Below are 19,108 nucleotides of genomic sequence, written 5' to 3' on the forward strand. Positions count from 1 at the left end.
GGAATGTATTTGGTTTTATTTAACGATAGGGAGCAACACATCAAGTCACCAGCAGGGGGTCCCCATCGCATGCACATCAACTACCATCAGCCGCAAGGAGAGACCCACCCCTGTAATATTTACAGAAACTTTGCTCAGGGACACACATGGAAATAAATAGTTTAAATGACAAATATCTACATAACTTAAGAAAATGACATGTGATACAATATTTTCCTCTTGTGATATCACATAACCACACCTCAGCGTAGGGCCAAGTAGTCTTCAGCTAAAGCTGGGTTGCACCTGATGACAGTGAAGCTCTGTGGAACCCAGGACGCAGAGACCAAGTCCATTACTAATGTGTCCACACGACACATTAGTAATGATCACTGCAAAGCTTCCCATCATACATTCACAGACATGTAAATATGACACTGTGACACATGGCGGACTGGATGAACTTTATCAGATCTGCGTGTGAGCGTGTGTAACTTCACAGAGTGGTTAAAGGGACACGTTTGGCAAATATCTTTTCAAGAAATATCACAAAACAAAAATACTGAAACAATGCAACTTTACAAACTACGTAAAAAGAAAGAAAGAAATTAACTCTGCAAGCCATGTTTTTAACAAAGACTTGGATGAGTTCTGAGTGCAAAATCCTTTTTTTCCCAAAACATTATTTGCTTCAGTCGTACACCTCCTATAGTGCAACCCATGCAAAAAAAATAAAATAAAATTGAGTCTTACCCTCTAAAAACTGCAATCGGACTCCCTTGCTGCTTTGAAAGACCAGTTATTATGGCCAACATGTGCTAAATCTATTCATGCCCAAAATGTTGGCTTTAATTTGATTAAATGTAAACTTTCCGTGTAATTTTGTAACATAAGTACATGTAAAATGATAAACTTAATGTAATCTGGTCAAATTCAAGTTACTTGATATATGGTATACATTCAGTTTACACCGACCACATTTCCCTTACTGATTAATTATTTGAATAAATAAACCTTTGATTTTATGCATTTTTGTTGCATTTTGCTTAAAATTAATATTTTATGTTTATGAAAACTTTTTTCCAAGTGTGGCTGGTACTAAATGTGTCCCAGTTATTTAATACTAGGCTTTATTTTGTCATCGTTCTCACTTAAGCAGCATCAAGCTGGTTTTCAGTTTTCCACCCCTTTTTAACCCATTGCTACGTTCATAAAAGCTCACTTAGCATCAAAATCCTAGCAGTAAAGACAAACACAGAGCTATCCAGTGGTTATCACAAGCTTGGCGTTTACCCAGAATTCCTTGGTATGAAGTCAGTCATCTATTTAGGCCGATTATTAACATCGCATTACTTCGTAAATTTGAATGCAATCATATAAACTTAATTTGGCGTGGAGTGATTGTGTTTCAGAGGAACATGATAGTGATCTTCCGTTTGCTCAGGAACCTGAAACTGAAGATTACGTTGCTCAGATTTTGTTAATGTGGACATGACCGTAATCACGGCTTTTAAGGCTTTAGTTCCCCTTTATGAAACCGCAGAGTTCCTACTGCTCACACTGGAAATATATCTACTGTTTGGGACACAAAAGCTGTTTGTACGAACTTCAGATTTAAATTAAAAATAAAGAAGTAAAACCAAAGCCTTCATTAACAGACGTGGTTTCCTCTCGTAGCAATAATTTTGAATTCAAACCCACGTATGGTATCTTAAAAGTCGATTTTAGTCACTTTTGGGTATGACAAACAAACATTCCTCCGCACTCGGGAATCCAGGAGCGATCGTTGAAGACATTGGAGGGTGTTGGGATAGGCATAGAGGTTCCTTGACTTCCGTGACACCTTCCCTGACCTTTCCAGATTTTTCACCAACGTTCTCACTTCTCCGTTTCAGGTGTTTCGGCAGGAGAAACAGCAGCGGCTCTTAAACTGGGGCAGCAGGCAAAGCTCCAGCTGCTGCACCTTCTCACAGTACCTCGTGCTGTCCCGGCACTCTCCTGCTGGAATATACAGAGGATACGTTTTACTATGCACAGTCGCGGCTGTGGGCTGTAGTGCTTAGCTATGGATATATTGTTGGAAATTTCAGGTCCAGTGCTCTAATTCGTAAACATTTGGCAATCTTTCTCTCACTGTGGTCTGTGGCTTTTTCTAATTAACCGGCACATTGTTTCTGGAAATACCTGACACAGCAGAGGCTTTTGTTGGTTTTTTAAGGCAATTTTTCAGCACTTTAAGCACCGCGGGCAAAGTTTCCTTCTCCAGTTTTGTAATGGGGTGCCAACAGACAAGTTAGAGACAGATACTGCCAAGTCTCATCATATGAAACCACAGCTATGTTTATTATGCGCTGGGCTCAAGTGCAAACACAACTAGATTGTCTTTTCATCTTTTGTTTTGTTTTTTAGTTGAAATGAAGGTAGAGTGTGAGCAACTGCATTTAACTAAAACCACTGCAACAATTTTGTGTTGCTAGAAAACAACGTTTGACCCATCAGGCGTTATTGGTGTGATTCTTTAATAAGGCAAAGATGTCAATGTGATCAAAAACATGCAATAAGAGGATTCAGTGACTGCCTATGAAGGCACTGTATGGTGTTCTGCTTTTGCAAGCAGGCTCACGGAGCATTTCAGTTGCACTTCTCATTGTAAAATCTATTCTGAACTTCCTAAATTTCTGCCTTCTAGAATTTCTTCCCCTCAAAAGAAGAAAATCATAAAGTTGCAATTAAAAAAAAATAACCCAAACATTTTTAAGCAATAGAAACTAAAATAAAATTCGCAAAAACCCACAATATGTTGTACATTTATTTATGACTCACACTTGACATTACTGTAACTTTTTCTCACCTCTGCCGCAGGATAAAATGTTACATCGCTGCCAGCTGGCAGGCCGAGGCCTCCACGTGCAGTGACGGTCTCGGAAGGCCTTGCTGGTCCGAAGGTGGACGCAGGTCACCTGGCGTGATTGGAAACCGTGCCGTCCGCACGTGGCGGTGCACTGTGTCCAAGGCCCCACGAGCCACTGAAGTGCACAAGCCTCAGCGGTGCAATTCCTCAAAGAGCTTGGCCTAAAATATGAACATACCTGAAATAGTATTCTGCTGAATAGCCTTTTTTTTCCTTTGTAATATGAACCATAACTGGATTTTTAAAATGTCTATCGATAGCACATATCACCAACAGTATTAAACATTCTTAATCTTATTCCCATCTTTACCTGTGGAGCCCAGTGCACATCCTGTGGGGGACTCTGGTACCATTGGGGTCTTGGCAGTAGACATGGCGGTGCTGTGTGGCCAAACTGGGACCCACACACCTGCCATGACACTGGAAGAGGAGAATTCATCAGATTTCCTAGCTATCATTACAAAAATATTTTCTTGCTAGGGGAAGGTTTTGAGTCTAAACTGTTTTTATGATAAAACCTTGTGAAAACAAGCTTGTGCACAATAATATCTTGGCTCACCGGCCCCCAGGAGGTTGTGGCCCATCTTGCACAGGGAAGGAGGTTGCACGGCCTTGCATCAGAGGGTTTCCTTCCTGCTCCAAGGCAATTTGGACTCTCTACCTCTTCTGACCTGCCCTCGGGACCCTTCATGCAGCGCACAATTCTAGTCTGGGCTCCACCACCGCAAGTGGCTGAGCATGGGGACCAAGCATCAACTCGCCACCTAATAAAACAAGAGGAAAAGTCAAGTAGATATTAGATGTTTCAGGCCAAAAAATCTTTTCAGATACTCAACAAATGCAGTGAGTAAACAGAGGATTTCTGTTCTTACTGTAAATATTAAACTCAGTGTTTAACATCACTAATAGCACACACATGTAGAGCAGCAGCATACCTGAAGAGGCAGGCTTGTCCTTGGCACAGCTCGGCCGACCGACTGCCATTCCTCCTCTCAGAACAAGCCGGTCCATTTGCTCCCACACTGTTGCCTTGGACACAGATTCTTCCTTTGCCACCTGAAAATAACATAAAATATAAAATAAAATGAGAATGGTGTGTTCACCAACCTCATCAGTTGATGCACCAGGATTTAAAGAAAAACATTACCACACAGCTTCATGACAAAACAGTCTTCCTAAAATATTTGAAAGTCATTCCATGTATTTTGGATTGCATTTCCTTTTCTTCAAATACTCTGACCTTAAAATGCCCAAGAGTATAGTCATTACATTGCTTTTAACCGACTCTGAATTCAAATATAACAAAATACAGTCAGGGCATTTTTCAGCCCTTTAAAGACTCCTTATCCTTTCTATTTAGATTAGCTGAATATGGTATGTTAAGTTAATCTTCTTTGAAACATTGCCTGGAACCTCTAATTGTTGCCGTATGGAGAGGAAGCGTACTATAGGATCAGGAAACGCACAGTGGCGGCGCTTTGATGAGAATGTGGCTGATCATGCCGAAGAGATGAAGGACAGCGTAGCTCAGAGGTGACCGGAGCTCTGTGTGATGCCCCGGACATTCCTCTGTCAATGACTCAGCCACATGAGCCACTGGGATAAGTAAGAGCTTACTGAATATCTGTGTCTGCGGTTACTCTTGAGTTTGTGTGTTTCTACGCTGGATGGACGCATGCTTTCCCAGAACCTCGAAGCCTAAACCACAAAGAACAACACAAATTACTATAAACTGGACTATTCAAAGAAGCATTAGGACAAACTCAACTCGACATTGGGTCCATACAAACTTGATCAATTTTAAGTATTTCTAACATACTTTTCTCAAAAGTCATAGTGATGTTTTTAGTATCTATATACTGCAAAATATCTCTGAAACCTCATTGCAGTTAGCAGCTAAAAGTCTGGCTCCACCTACATTACACAAAGATTTACATGTGGCATTTTTTATCTAGCTTTTAGCAAGAAAACACAAAGGGTAATTCTGCAAAATGTTTAACCTCAACCAACTTTCTTTACTAACAACTTCCTATTTCTAATTCTTGGAGTGTAATAGAGTAACAGCATGATTCACATTTCAAAACAGGCTTTGCTTATCTTGTCCATCGCTGCAGCCCCTCAGTTTGTTCTCTGTTTGTTTTCCTGCTCAGACCTTTTAGCACCAATCTGGCAACCATGGGTCGCTGTGAAATCAACTACTGAAGGCTGATTCACACAGAACCCAGAGAGTGGTCCACATAGTGTTTGCTGGAGGTTGCTGGCAGTCACGCAGGGGCGTAATTTCCAGGGGAGGTAGGGGGGTTATGACCCCCCCCCCCCAATAATCAGACGCAACCAATATAACCCCCCCTAATAAAATTATGAATTATCTTGCATAAATAGGCTGTTGATTTTCTTTACTCATTTCAAGTATTACCAGCAAAATAGTTGCATGTTTAATCATCTGGGAATTTACCCAGATTTATTTAGACAGAGATTTTGACACCCCCCCCCCCCAATGTTCAGCACAAAGTTACGCCGATGCAGTCACTAGCAGGAAATTGGTCGCAAAATGGTATACGGAGCTGCGATTGCTTAGGTTGCAAAGAGGTTGCCACAGTCGCCCATATTTTGCATGGAAGATGCGGACCTGTTTGCAAGCACTAGCAAGCTACTCTCCAAGCAGTAGTCAATGTGTGAAAAGAACAATATAGACTGGAAATGGAGACCGTTCACCTTGAAAGCAAAAGTCCCATCTTCTTAAATGTGTTGGTTTTAATGGGAAGGTCCAATTCACTTTGAATGTTCTCCAGTTCTTGTGTGCATCACACTTTTCACAGTTTCACTACTGCTTGGAGAGCAGTTTGCTGGTGCTCAGCATGTTTAATGCAAACTATGGGCAATCGTGACAATCTGCGATCAAAGAAATCCCAAAGATGTTTTTGGTCCAGTGCCTGCTTTGAATTTCACTCAACATCACCTAGCAACCGGTCAGAGAATTCATATTATTTTTTATCAGGCAACTGATGGTTGTCAGCAGAGATGGGCAGTAACGCGTTACTGTAATCTGATTACTTTTTAAAGTAACGAGTAAAGTAAGGGATTACTATTGCAAAAACGGTAATTAGATTACCGTTACTTTCCCGTAGGAACGCTGCGTTACTGCGTTACTAAAACCGTGATTTTTTTGCGAGAATGTCTCACGACAGTGACGTAAGCAAGTGCGTTCGTGACAACAGCTGTGTGCAGATCAACGATGGATCACATATCGATTGTGGGAGAGAGTATGAGCGTGCAGCGTTTAAAGCGTGGAACTACTGACCTTACTTTGAGTTTGATTCCATAAAAAGTGACAAAAACATTAGCGTCCATCGTGCGTGGGAAGAAAACTTCTTTTTACAACGAAAAAAACCCCTAAACTTCCAAGCAAGCACCGAGTGCGCAACGACGTAATGGGAAACTCACAGAGAAACTCGCGGATTCTTCAACTGACCGCGGCACACCTGCACCAGGGTAAACCTCCGCCTACCCTACTCCTGCTTTACAGGTGAAAATAGAGCAAAAGGACCGCTGAGTCTTTGATGTTATTTATTTTCTGCTGTGTTTTACTTGCATCTATTTGAAAGAGTGAGTGTAAACACAAAAAAATATTTTATTTTATCTGCTGGAATGTGCAGAAAATAGGTTTAAATGTTAAACTAATTTCTTAAAGTCGGAGAATGTTGCATATAATTAAATTTTTGCTTGATGCATAAAGTTAAAAGATTAAAACTGATAAAACAAGTTAAAAAAAGAGAGACTTTTTCATTTGATTACATTTTGTATGATGGATTATGCAGAAAAAGTAGAATTGGGCTGAAAGATCTATCGCTTTATCACCTCTTCAGGTTGTAAATCGTGTTTTTAAAAAGTAACTAAGTAACTAAGTAACTAAGTAATTAATTACTTTTGAAAATAAGTAATCAGTAAAGTAACGGGATTACTTTTTGGGGGAAGTAATCGGTAATTAGTTACTGATTACTTTTTTCAAGTAACTTGACCAACACTGGTTGTCAGATATCTGATGACTAGTCTCTAAGCCTGTGTGACTGAGAACCTTAGCTGCCTTCTACTCGCTTCAAGGCCACTTTCAAAACATCTCAAAGCAGAAGCTTGAACCACAAGAAGGTGGAGCTTCTGTACAAACCATTGAAACTTACGGATCTATAAACCTTACCAGTAATTTGCACAGAAGATGAAAGAGATGTCCTTCCAAAACGGTTTCTGGCAGTGCAGGTGTACAAACCCTCATCCCCTTTGCTTGGGTACTGGATCCTCAGTGATCCTGTAGGCAACAGGCCTACTCTGCCAACACAAAGACAAGCAATCTATGAAGCCTTATCCAGGTCTTTGATATAATCATAAAAAAGCCACAGGCAGCCATGTCATTTTCACAAAAAGTCCTTACTTCAAGGTTAGTTCTTACCTGCTACTGTAGCGCAACTCTTTCCCATTCTTCGACCATGTCACAGATGGGTCAGGATTTCCTACTGCTTCACACTTCAACACTAAACTAACAACTGGTTTCTGCAGGAAAACTGGCATTCCCACATAAACTATCATTTCAGATTGTGGCCCCTCTCCAATCTTTTTCGAACGTTGAATTATCAGCGGGTTTCTTGGTCTGGCTGTGTGGACTTTAGTGTTTGGTTTATAATGGAGTGGCTCTTGCGTGGAAGATTCAGCACTTTCTGGAGGGTGAAGAGTCGACTCATTAGTTTCACCCTGTGCCACAGTGAGCTCACTAAGCAGTTGTGCGATAAGTTGTTCCTCCCGTAGTCCTCCAAGGTCTTCGGCAACGTTTTTCATGATCTCCTCTAGCCTGCGTGTGTCGGCAACGAGGACCTCTGGGATGTAAATTTCTGACCCTTCATCCTCCAGGGTAGAACTGTTCTTTTCACTCGCAGGTGATTTGTCAGCGATGTATTTTTCATCTCGAATGGATTCTTTATGATTAAGCAAACGCTCAATAATTGCATCATATCGGTTGAGGGAGCTGTGAAGCTCCTGAAATCTTTCTTGAGCTGAGATTGCATCCGGTCGCCCAACCTTTTGTCGTCTGAGCATTGACTCTGCTACAGACAGCTTTTGCTTGCTGCCAATGATCTGTAAGACTAAATGTTCTTGTGCCTCACCTGCGACACATGTATATATCCCAGCATCAGATGCACGAACCTGATGGATCTTCACATATCCTAGTGACGTTATGGAGAGGTGTGGTAGGTTGATCAGGGGCTTCCCTTCCTTCAACCAGTGGATTTGGCCCTTACGGAAGTGGCGGGTTGGGCAGCGAAGGACCACAGTTGTCCAAGGCAGGATGTACGCATAACCACCAATGCCCAGGTGAACCTTTTTGCCTTTACGCCACTGGATATAAACTTTTCTCTGAGCCAGTATGGTGGCATCAGGCTTGACAGAGTCTGTAATTAAGAGGACAGGTTAATGCTTGCTTGTTGGCTCAAATATCTGTACTTTTGGACATACAAAACTTTGCATTTAAGGAACCAAAAGAAAAGGGAGCTAACTCCCTTTTCTTTTGGTTCTATGCAGTATAACTTACATAAACACAGCCAAATAAAGAGTATCTTACTTTCACAGGGCTTGAAGAAGCATGGTCGGATTCTGTTGAGACGAGCCAGCAGGGAACAGTTCTTAGGGTCTGCTGTCAAATACCTTCCATTCACCTCTTTCTTCCTGCAAACAGCTTGGAGGGTCTGAATACCATTTCCACATGTCACTGAACACTGGAAAAACAAGAGAAATGTATTAAAATAAACAAAACCTGCAAAGTACCAGTTTTAACATGTCCATTTGAACAACAGCAATATGGCAGGATGGTCTCTGGCTGAAAGGTAGGCTACCTGGGACCAGCTAGTTGTGACCCACTCAGGTGGGCATTCCTGCTCACCACAGGGCTGCTGGCTTGTAGGACTCTTAGTAGGGCAAAACGTGTCAGGTAGCTCCAGAATGCTGCCATCAGCCAACCGTTGCTTGCATAGTACCTGCCTCCTCTGAACCCCACCACCGCAACTTTGGGAGCACTGGGTGCAAAAACACGCAGAGATTAAATCAGTCACATGCGCTTGATTCCCAATCGTCAAACACTTGCAGTGGTAAACTTTATAGATGATGTCCTTTACCTGTCCCCAGTCATGCGTGTCCCACATAGGAGGGCAGTCAAAGCGGTTGCAGGCTTGGAGAGGACTGGGCTTGGGGTTCTGACAGTCTTCGTCCCTCAAAACTAAAGTGTGATTGCTGTCACGAGAGGGCCGGTGTGTGCACCCCACAGTGCGAATCATCAGACCTACCCCACATGTAGCTGAGCAGGAGCTCCACTCTCCAGTTTCCCACCTGTTAGAACAATGTTTATTGTGCTCATTATGGCAAATCTACAGTACACTGCACACATGAAATTTCCCACTCGTGGGACTAATAAAGGTATCTTATCTTATCTTATCTATACTTCATAGCACTGTAAATAGTACTGTACATATATCTCTTGATCCAGTGAGAGAACACCTTAGCAGTCTTATGAATATGTAAAATCATGAAGGTGAATACAAGTGAAAAAGACATGAAACATAAAATCCCACACCGAGCTTCACGATATTCAAGAAATCCCTATTGCATTACTTTTTCATTTGTATTTTTCCAATGAACTACTGGAATTAATATTCATGTTGCTGCCCAACAAAATTTTAAACTGGGTTTAATCCAGCATCAAAGTTACTTTGGCAGGTTTATTCCAAATTGTGGCCAGTGTCCAAGTGGTTGCCATGCCTTTAAAGTTTTGGTTTGAAATGAGATGGCAGCAATTTCATTTTCTGCTCGACAGATTGGGTGATATTTCAAAACTACTCATATTTATTTAAGGCTCTGAGAAGAATTGGGAATGAAGCTTGCTCATGGACCGCTGCTTTACTCAAAGCTAAATCCTATGGCTGTTTTCCTTTCAGGGGGAACACTATCCAAAGAGTGTAGCTTAATATGGGATGGTGAGGAGGCCTCAGGGAGGGAGAAAAGGGCCAAAGGAAACAAGCCCAATACTGCATTTGTTGTGCCTAAAAACAAGACTCAAAGCCTGGAAAAACAGGCAAGGGCAGGCTGCAAGCCTCTGGGTTTTCTGACAAGAGTGTGAGGGGTAGAACACTGACAATGTGCACGGTGTTAACCTGAAACGTGTGGCCAACCACAAAGTCCACTCACCATTTAGCCACAGTTTGCTCATGTTAAACAACATGCAGTTTTGCTGTTTGACCTTTTAGATGTTTAATCTGGACGTGCATCAATCTGGTAGGTTCACAAAAAAAATACTTATGATTTGCAATTTGAAATGTGAAATAACACTGTTTATAAACTGCTCGTATGTTGAATTGAACAAAAAAAAAAGAAGCTACATTTTGACTTAAACATTAACAGCACAGCTTAAACCTGTAATATCAAAAATAATTTGAGCTTGAAATGTAGCAAGCACTGAACGCTCCCCAGAGGATGATCACAGTTACTTCAATGATTCCCTTTTTTTTCTCTGGACCTACATTTTGACCTGGAGAGGGAAACGGGAAGACTGCCATTACATGTATTAACATAAGTCATGCTTGACTGCATAACATTACTTACCCACCCACAGGCTTTTCAAAAGCATCCCCTCAGGATAAACCCTACATTGTTAACCCCTCTGGTAATGTGGCGAATTTGTCAATATGACATGCAATCACTGAAGGCCATTCCTAGTTGTAAAAAGAGCTTGTCAAAAGAAATCACTTAGAAAAACAGCTGAAGCCTCCTAGATTTCCCTTTCCAAGGACAACTGAACCTCGCAGGTAAAGCTAATCACTATCAGATTCCACAAGGTTTAATTTGCTGCTTGCAGAGATACAACCATCCATCTCTGTCGTTCTGCTTTAGTATCTCTTGGACTCGAGCAGCCTTAACAGAGATTTAATTGCCCCAGTTGGTTTGAACCAAGAGGCATAACACAGCGGATTAGAAGCTTTTGAATTTTTCTCTACCAACGAACCGTCAAACTTAACCGATTCAGCTAAGAATTTATCTAGGCTCTGAAAAAGTGGTACATCAGCGTTCCACTTCTGTACTGAATATTGCACATTTTTGGATGGATGCACTCTTGGCAAGCTAAGAGAAAGCACGGCCATATTTTTTTCCTGACTTTAATTAATATTTTTCTCTTAAACGTAGCCAAACGTTTTTTTCCATCCCCCAAAAATGCATTTCCTCCCTATTTTTACTACATCCATTAATCAAATCCTTTTTAATTTTCATGCACAAACCGTTTGAAACATGTTTAAATAATAATGATGACGATAATGAGGTCTGAGTTAGGGGTTTTTATTGTACCTGGGTGGGCAGGGCTGAGTTTTGCAGTCCTGGAGGAGTCGTGGGGGTCGCCGAGAGCTCACACACAGGCTTTGGTCTGCTGCTTCTCTGGTCTGCTTGTTCAGGCAGATAACCACAGCCTCCTGCGCACCTGCGGTTAGAGAACACAGCAATGTCATGCTTGCTTTTTTGCAGACGCTGTAATTAAAAAGGAAGATTTTAGGGTCCAAAATACATTAAAACACTTTGGTTGCCTCAACTTGTGGATGCACTCTCAGAGTTTTCATGCAAAGTCATATTAAAAGTAATGTAACATAACTCCCTGAGTCTGCTTCTAATGTTGGGGACAATAACAGCGAAGCAGGAACTTCAAACACCATAGCAGTGTGATGGTCCACAGGAGCACAGCCCTCAGGGTGTGCATCGGACATCTGATACCGGAGTGTAATCATCCCCGAATGGGAGTTTGTTGAGTTTGGATGAGCGCATACGCAGACACTGACAAAAGCCCACACCCGTGTGCAGAAATTAAGTTACAAACGCACACACGCAGAGATTAAGGCAAACGCACATGAGGCAGGCACGCATGCTTGCATGTGTAGGTAGGAAGATTAAAGTGGGCCTCAATGCATGTTGGCAGGATATTTAAGAAAGTGGTCTCTGTCTGGCAAAGCATTTTCCCAGTGCCTTGAGCACTGGCGACGTATGACCTCTATGCCATCCGCTATCATTTAATATGATATGACTTGCATCTGCTCGAGGCATTTACTGGCGTCAGACATCCAGTGACAATAGTTTAAGGCTGGAGCACATCACATTTGTTTTAATGAATCAGCTGGGACGTACTTAGTGGCGCTCACGGAGTTGACTTGGTCTTCAAGACTTACTGTCAAATCAAGCTACATAACAGCACTTGTCTGCTGCTGATGTATTTACTCGCAGCATAATCTACAAATCTGCTCTGCGCGTTGGAGCCACCACAGGTGTACAGCTCCAGGGTTGGCACTGTCTCTGGATCCACCAGAGTGAAAATAAAAGGATGCGTAAACAGTGAAAGCTTCAGTAGAGAGCTAAACTGAAAATCCAAGTAGTATATTTAAAGAGATGCAAAAACGCAGCACAACTCAAATACCGATAAAGGACAGAAATACTCGCAATAAACTTTTCAGTGGGTCTCGCGTCACAGCAGAAATAAACTGACACGATTCAGCACGCAGTCTTCAGAGCATTTGAACTTTTGTACCTGATGAAGACTGTGCCAAAATGCGTAGGCGTATTTCTACAGCGATATCAGCCAAAAGTAGAAGAAAAAAAAATTAAATGTGAGCATATTTGTCCCTGATTCAGTTGGAAGTAAATTTTACATATTTTTGTGAAGCATATTAGAAAATGTTTTGAGATGGATTGCTATGAAATCTGCACATGGTCCCCCACAGGATGCAGAGCTGACTTGTGAGATCTCCTGAGTTTTTCTTCCAGGGCCACGATAAGGCTAATATTTTTGGTTTTAAAGGGAAACAGCATCAGAAGGATTGCAGAAAACAGTGATCGCAGACATGCTAACATGCTGACCTAAGACTGGAGATGTGGTAAATGTTACACCTGCTAAGCGCCAGCATATTTTTATTGTCACTGGGAGGGTGTCAGCATAGCTGCAGACACGAGTTAACTTTTCAACTCCCCAAATCTACTCTTTCAACTTCTCTCTCTTTACTTTCCCATGTCAGAGAGATCAATAAAGATCATACCTCCCCCACAACTCTCTGAGCACTCAGTAAAGCCCTCGTACTCCCAGTCGTGCAGTTCCTCTCTTTGCAGTGTCCTGCCCTTCTCCTCCTCTTCCTCCACCTCTTCCACTTCTTCACTTTCTCCTGCTTCACCCAAATCTACAGAGCAGGGACTGCTGTAGCAAGGCTGGCTGGTAGCAGGTTTGACCCCCTCGCATTCATCATCTGGCACGTCCACGATTGTCTGGGAGAAAGACAGCAGCACTTGGCACTTGACTGTCCGATGCTGGGTCCCAGCACCACATGTCCTGCTGCAGGGCTGCCAGGGACCGGGGATAAAGCTGGAGAGGAGAGCAAGCAACAGATGACTCAAGTGGAAAAGTATGAAAATTTTGATAAGGACTGTTTCCAAACCAAACCTGGACTGTTTGATAGCAAATCACAGTCGATTTTTTGTTTTTGTTTTGTTTTTGCTGTCTTTTTTAGTTTTCTCTGTAAACACATTGTATTCATTAGTGGCTGGGTTCTTAAACTCATTAAGCATTTATGAAATACAGTCAGTGCAGCGTGATTAATTGCACAGCTGTGAAACATTACGATCAGCTATTCTTGGATAAACAGCTTTCATGTGCATCCTTCCTCATCTTAAAAAATGGATGAGGGGAAGAAAAACTGAAAGGCCCAGAGACTGAACTATCACTCCTTCAACAGAAATCAGAGAGGGTAAAAGATCAGAAGGTGTGATACAGAAAGGAGTTTGAAAGCGCTCTTCAGATTGAACTGATTCTATAACTTTGTTGAAAATGCACACAGAAATGCTTGAACAAAAGCTCTATATGACTCAGTGAGATTAAATCAAGTGATTTAGGAGATCATTCAAAGTGGTTCTTGTGCTCATTATGTCCTTGTGAAAACTCTGGATACTCACTTATTGATATATGGACATACAAAGACAGCATCTGTCCCACAACGTGCACCTGAGAGCAAATAAACGAGGCCTTCCTATTAACATCTTATATTACCAGTAAGCAAGTGCTCAGTTCTGTGACAGATGCACCGCTAAGCTGACAGCAGAGAGTGTCCGTCTGAGGGGACAGCCTCTCACTTTTACCCTTTGCAGTGCCTCAAACAAAGGAAATAAAATAATATATATCAGATAATTTATGGGTATTTTTCACCACAAGTTTCTTTACAGTTGATAGGAAAATACTCAAATTAAAACTGAGTCTTGGCCCTTTCGCGTGGTATCAATCATTTGGAGCGCAGAGCCTTAACAACAAAACACATGTCCAGCTGTCCAAATACTTACAGTGTGGACTGTAGCTTTTGGACAATAGCCTGATGTTTACAACACAGAGCAGCTGTCCTGTTTAGGTCTGAGCTCAACACTTCTGGTTCCTTTTTGGCAGACAGACTTTAAAGGACTTGCACATATGTCATATTGGAGGTGTTGAGTACATGCGAAAGTTTTTAAGACCAGAGGCACAGGTTGAACTGTGTTTCTAAATCACAGCTGTCATTGATCGAATGAGTAGCTGATAAGGATGGTCATTTGAGACATATGTGAAAGTAAAAAAACAAAACTACATCCATCAGAACCATCAGCTCTGCACAGTCATGAGCAGATGTGTGTGTGTGTGTGTGTGTGTGTGTGTGTGTGTGTGTGTGTGTGTGTGTGTGTGTGTGTGTGTGTGTGTGTGTGTGTCTGAATCAAGATGCAGTTTTTCATGTAGCAGATAGGTAGTGGCAAAGCTATTAGTCTTTTAAAATAGCTACATTTCCCCCCTAGATTAACGACTTCCATTTGCTAAACCTGAACACAAGAAGACACAAAGCGAGTGTATGACTTTATTTCAGTGCTTCCGTGTTGCGAGTGCTAGACGTTAAACCGAGTAATGTACCACGCCACTGTAATTACTTCAGTAATCAGGTTACTGTTACTTCAATTATCTGCACGACGGGCAGACAGACAGAAAGAAAAACACATTAAACATGCCGATCAGCTGATTTCAGTTTATGTGGAAAACGGTGGGATGGCCTACAATTTTTAAGGACGTTTATTTTTATTGCACAAAAGGACATGTTTGCAGTGCTGAAGTGTCACCTGCGTCCAGTATAGAAACAACCGCATCATACTGCTAACAAAACATCGGGTCTTTGCAGACATCTGCGTAGACAGCATGCTAACACAAAGCTGCAGAACAACATAGAGTGGGTGTATGCTGACCCCAGCACGGCAGCCAGAGCCTGAGCTTCAGCAGGTGATAATGGCGTTGATTAGAAGTCAGGCTTGCAGCATGGGAGCCTCCATTGCTACGTGCTGAAGTTTCTAGAATCACAGTGATGACTGCTCTTAAGTCGCTTTTATTCTTGGTGGTTCGATCCCTGGCTGATCTAATATCCAGTCTGTATGCCTAAGTAGCCTTGGGCAAGATCCCGAATCCCAGGCTCTCAGATGCATTCAGTGGAATACGAAAGTTAGATAGGAATGATGTACCATTTACAATGTCAGAGAGAAGGGATCTCTTCAATAGGATCTGTGTGGGAGGACAGAAGCCACGCCCACCTGCTGTTAAAACCTTCTGCTTATGGCAGGGAGCCAATCAGAAAGAAGAACATGCAGTCAAATTCCTCTGCAATCACTTAGCAATGAAAAGAAACGAGTGAACTACCTAAGTGAGCACTACAAATCTTTTGAGGTGAAAACAAAACGGTTTAAATCGGTAAAGTACATAATGTGCAAGTATAAGCACTGCTTCCTAACAGCGTTTGTGAACCTGACAAACTATCTTTATCTTTCCTTAATAAGCTCATAATGGTAGCAAAGCATATTTTGCATGGCAGCCTTCACCACTGTGCCGCATTCTTCCTTGGTTTAACAGTCTGACCGCAACACAAGAGGACCCTGCTGTTTTATAAGACGCCTCAATAAAGAGCTCATGATTAAGGCAAAGCTGGCTCTGTACAAGAGCTCAAGGACTCATTGTGTTACGGGCAAACAAATGAATCACCGGCAGTTAGACTTTGGAACAGGAACGACAAAGTCAACGAGCGAACCCACAGAAATGTTTATCTTCATGCGCCGTTAAAGTACATCTGTCAGTTCAAAAACGATCCCGATTTCATTCATGGAGGGAAACAACACATTTTTGTCACATCCGCCAAAGCCCCATGTTAATCGTATCAATTAAATATCCATCAGTGGAAATATTTTATTTACTCACGGTGAAAAAATGTTTTGGCTTGATTGGAGAACATATATGGGTTTAATTTTTCAAGCAGCCGCGCAGCGGTGGGTTTCGGCGCAGGCAACGGAGGTGCAATAAGTCTAGCACAGGAATTTCATTCTCTTTCCTCTCACATCTGTAACCTGGCCCCATATGGTGAGCAGATATTGTTGTTGGCTTGTGAATGACGGCATATTATAAACAGATATTTATGTGCTTTTTGAGGACAGACATGCTTTTTTTAATTTTTTGCAGCTGAGCAAAATCATATGTTTTGGCACTTCTCTCACTCCACAGATAAGTCAGAGTTACAGATGTTTTAAACTGGCTAACATGGTTGCTAATACAAGTCATGCAAGACACTGGGCAGAGTCCAAATATTGTGCATTTTCAGAAGGCGGCCATTATTAGCTAACTGATGTGTGGGACAAGAACATCTGGAACGTGTGAGAGCTTGCTGAGGTAATGCTGGTAGCCAGCGACTGTACATTCTTAAGGCTTTCCGAAAGATGTTTTGACTCTTCACCTTTAGTTTCCCTTCTTCCCTTCAATAGCCCCATACAACGTTTTATTAGTTCCATGCAGGTGACAAGAAACACTTTCAACCACCCTCAAATGTACCTTTAAGTGGACCTATTGTGCTTTTCCTTGGGTGATCATATTAAACAAAATAAAGTTCAAAATAAAGACGTCAGTCAGAGTGTGTGCAAATAATCCCCATGACACTGCTCAAGACAGGGGATGTCCCTAATTTAGGAATACATAAGAGAAGCCTCCTGTTCAAACTTTCTTTTTTAACTGGAAAACCAATCAGAGTGGAGTTGGCTCAAAGCAAGGGTTAAAGGAGCAAATAGTGCTTATTTAAGACCAAGGCAGCTAGTATGAAATAACTGGCAACAGGTCAGTAACATAACTGGGTATAATTGTAAAATTGTGAAGACTTTGAATAGCTCATCATCTATAGTGCATAATATCATCGAAAGATTCAGAGAATTTGGAGAAATCTCTGTGCGCATCAGACAAGTCCAAAAAATGATTATCTCTCAGTGTGCACAGCATTAAAAGAAGGCCTGAGTCTGTCACAGATATTACTGCATGGACTCAGGAACACTTCCAGAGATCACTGCGTGTGAACACCGTTCACTGTGCCATCTACACTTGCAGGTTAACACGCTGCATCATGCAAGGAAGAAACCATATATGAATATGATGTACAGGCGCCAACATCTTCTCTGGATGTGAAATTCTCCTTGGAAAACATGGACACCATTTCTACCAGACTAAAGAGGAGCAGGACCATCTGGCTTGTTATCAGCGCTCATTTCCAAAAGCTGTCCCAACCCACACAGCAAAATCGGTATAGCCCAGATCTGGCCCACACAATGTGCTTACACATGGCCCACATACCGCAAAGAATGACGGCCTTTTGGTGGCCCACACATGGGCCAGCACAAGGCCAGTTGCAGACACACTGGTGGTTATGTGCTGGCCCATGTGTGGATTACCTCTGGTAAACCTATGTAATATACAATAGTGCGAAAGTAACATGACAAAACTCTGTTCAGACAGTGAACTGACTGATTCTTATATGGCGCTTTTCTACTCTAAACTGAATGCATACAAATTCACACTCTTGACATGCAGATTGGAGGAGCCAGGGATCGAACCACTAACCTTCCCATTAGTAGGTGACCTGTTCTACCTCCTGAGCTACAGCCATCCAGTGGTAAATATGAGCAAACCCTCACCAGGTTTTGGATAAAGTGTACACTCACAAACCTGTCAAACCTGCATTTGAAACGTTGGCTACCATAGCAGTGTAGCATTGCAACATGGCATTTGGGTCTTCTAACTAAAATAGGAGAATAGGAACATAAATAGTGCCATCATTGCCAGACCTGGCCCACATCTGGTTGACATACACCCTGCCATGACACCAGTCAGTCAGAAGTGCCAGCTTGATGCCGGATCCGGGGAAGACCTGTTTTCTATGGGCCTGGGGTACATAAACCAAACCATAATCGGGCCAGATGTGGCATGTCATCACATAAACAGTGCCATCTACACCAGACCTGGCCCATATCTGGAGGACATACCACTTACCATGCCAGAAGTCAGCCAGCAGTGCCAGCTTGACACCAGATCCGGGGCAGACCCGTCTGCTACATGGGAATATTTTTTTCAGATGCATTGCTGTCATCAAATTCAAAATGAGGAAATCTTTTGCATAACATGGTAGGTTTTCTCCATTTAAATATTTAGTGCATTTTCTACTGTGAATAAAATACAGTTTATGAGATTTGCAAATCAAAGCATTCTGTTTTTATTTACATTTTATGCAGAGTCTCTACTTTTTTGAAATTGGATTTGTAGTAAACGCTCCTGTTGGACTCCATGTTGATGGAAATTGCTGCTGACATGAACACAACCTTGATACTGTAGCCTTTACGTGCCAGTGCCGTGCTCTGTCTACTTCAATTTCACCTCCAGGTTAGTCCTAAGCTGCTGGTTGTTGAAACTGTGTAACTGGGATCTGACTTTTTGCTTTTTTAACCTTGAGGACCAAGAGTAATTTAATGCTGTAGATTTTCCCCTTCTTTTCCGGGTGATAAACTTTACTTTGTATAGCTTTAGCAGTTGCAGCTTTCCAGAATAGTAAAGTGCAGCAAGACCCAAACACCTGCAATGGTTTTAACAGGACTTGCACCTCTGACTGGTCCAAAGAGGCTTAGTGATGAAGGTCTCAAATGCTTTAAGAGTCAGAAAGACAGTTTAGCTTTTTGTTGTTGAGTGCTAGTACTCACGTTGGTTCCTCACCGGCTGTGACTTCCTCCTCAAGCTCTATGGCCTGCTTATGCCACACAGGTTTTGCCTCAACTGGTAGTGTATCTACAGGAAATGATGCAAAA

The 19,108-nt window shown here is 42.1% G+C and overlaps 1 protein-coding gene across 4 annotated transcripts in view; it reads right to left on the minus strand.

Moving 5' to 3' along the window:
* Positions 1–11: 11 nt before the first annotated feature.
* Positions 12–19,108, minus strand: part of LOC146675169 (ADAMTS-like protein 1) — a 102,992-nt gene continuing 83,895 nt past the window's right edge. For 3 of the 4 annotated variants that reach the window (XM_085400286.1, XM_085400289.1, XM_085400290.1), the window contains 13 exons: positions 19,004–19,088; positions 12,994–13,313; positions 11,267–11,396; positions 9,049–9,259; positions 8,770–8,949; positions 8,499–8,652; positions 7,335–8,328; positions 7,086–7,213; positions 3,826–3,946; positions 3,450–3,654; positions 3,201–3,310; positions 2,831–3,051; positions 12–1,980 (listed from right to left, as the gene is read on the minus strand). In XM_085400286.1, the coding sequence (XP_085256412.1) occupies positions 1,871–1,980; positions 2,831–3,051; positions 3,201–3,310; positions 3,450–3,654; positions 3,826–3,946; positions 7,086–7,213; positions 7,335–8,328; positions 8,499–8,652; positions 8,770–8,949; positions 9,049–9,259; positions 11,267–11,396; positions 12,994–13,313; positions 19,004–19,088 (2,969 nt within the window). In that variant the 3' untranslated portion in view covers positions 12–1,870. The remainder of the gene's footprint in view (positions 1,981–2,830; positions 3,052–3,200; positions 3,311–3,449; positions 3,655–3,825; positions 3,947–7,085; positions 7,214–7,334; positions 8,329–8,498; positions 8,653–8,769; positions 8,950–9,048; positions 9,260–11,266; positions 11,397–12,993; positions 13,314–19,003; positions 19,089–19,108) is intronic. The other variant, XM_085400288.1, reaches the window with a different exon arrangement.

This window comes from Rhamphochromis longiceps, linkage group LG3, assembly GCF_057381845.1.
Source record: "Rhamphochromis longiceps isolate RC_006_pf linkage group LG3, R_longiceps_female_GT1.1, whole genome shotgun sequence".
Classification (NCBI taxonomy): domain Eukaryota; kingdom Metazoa; phylum Chordata; class Actinopteri; order Cichliformes; family Cichlidae; genus Rhamphochromis; species Rhamphochromis longiceps.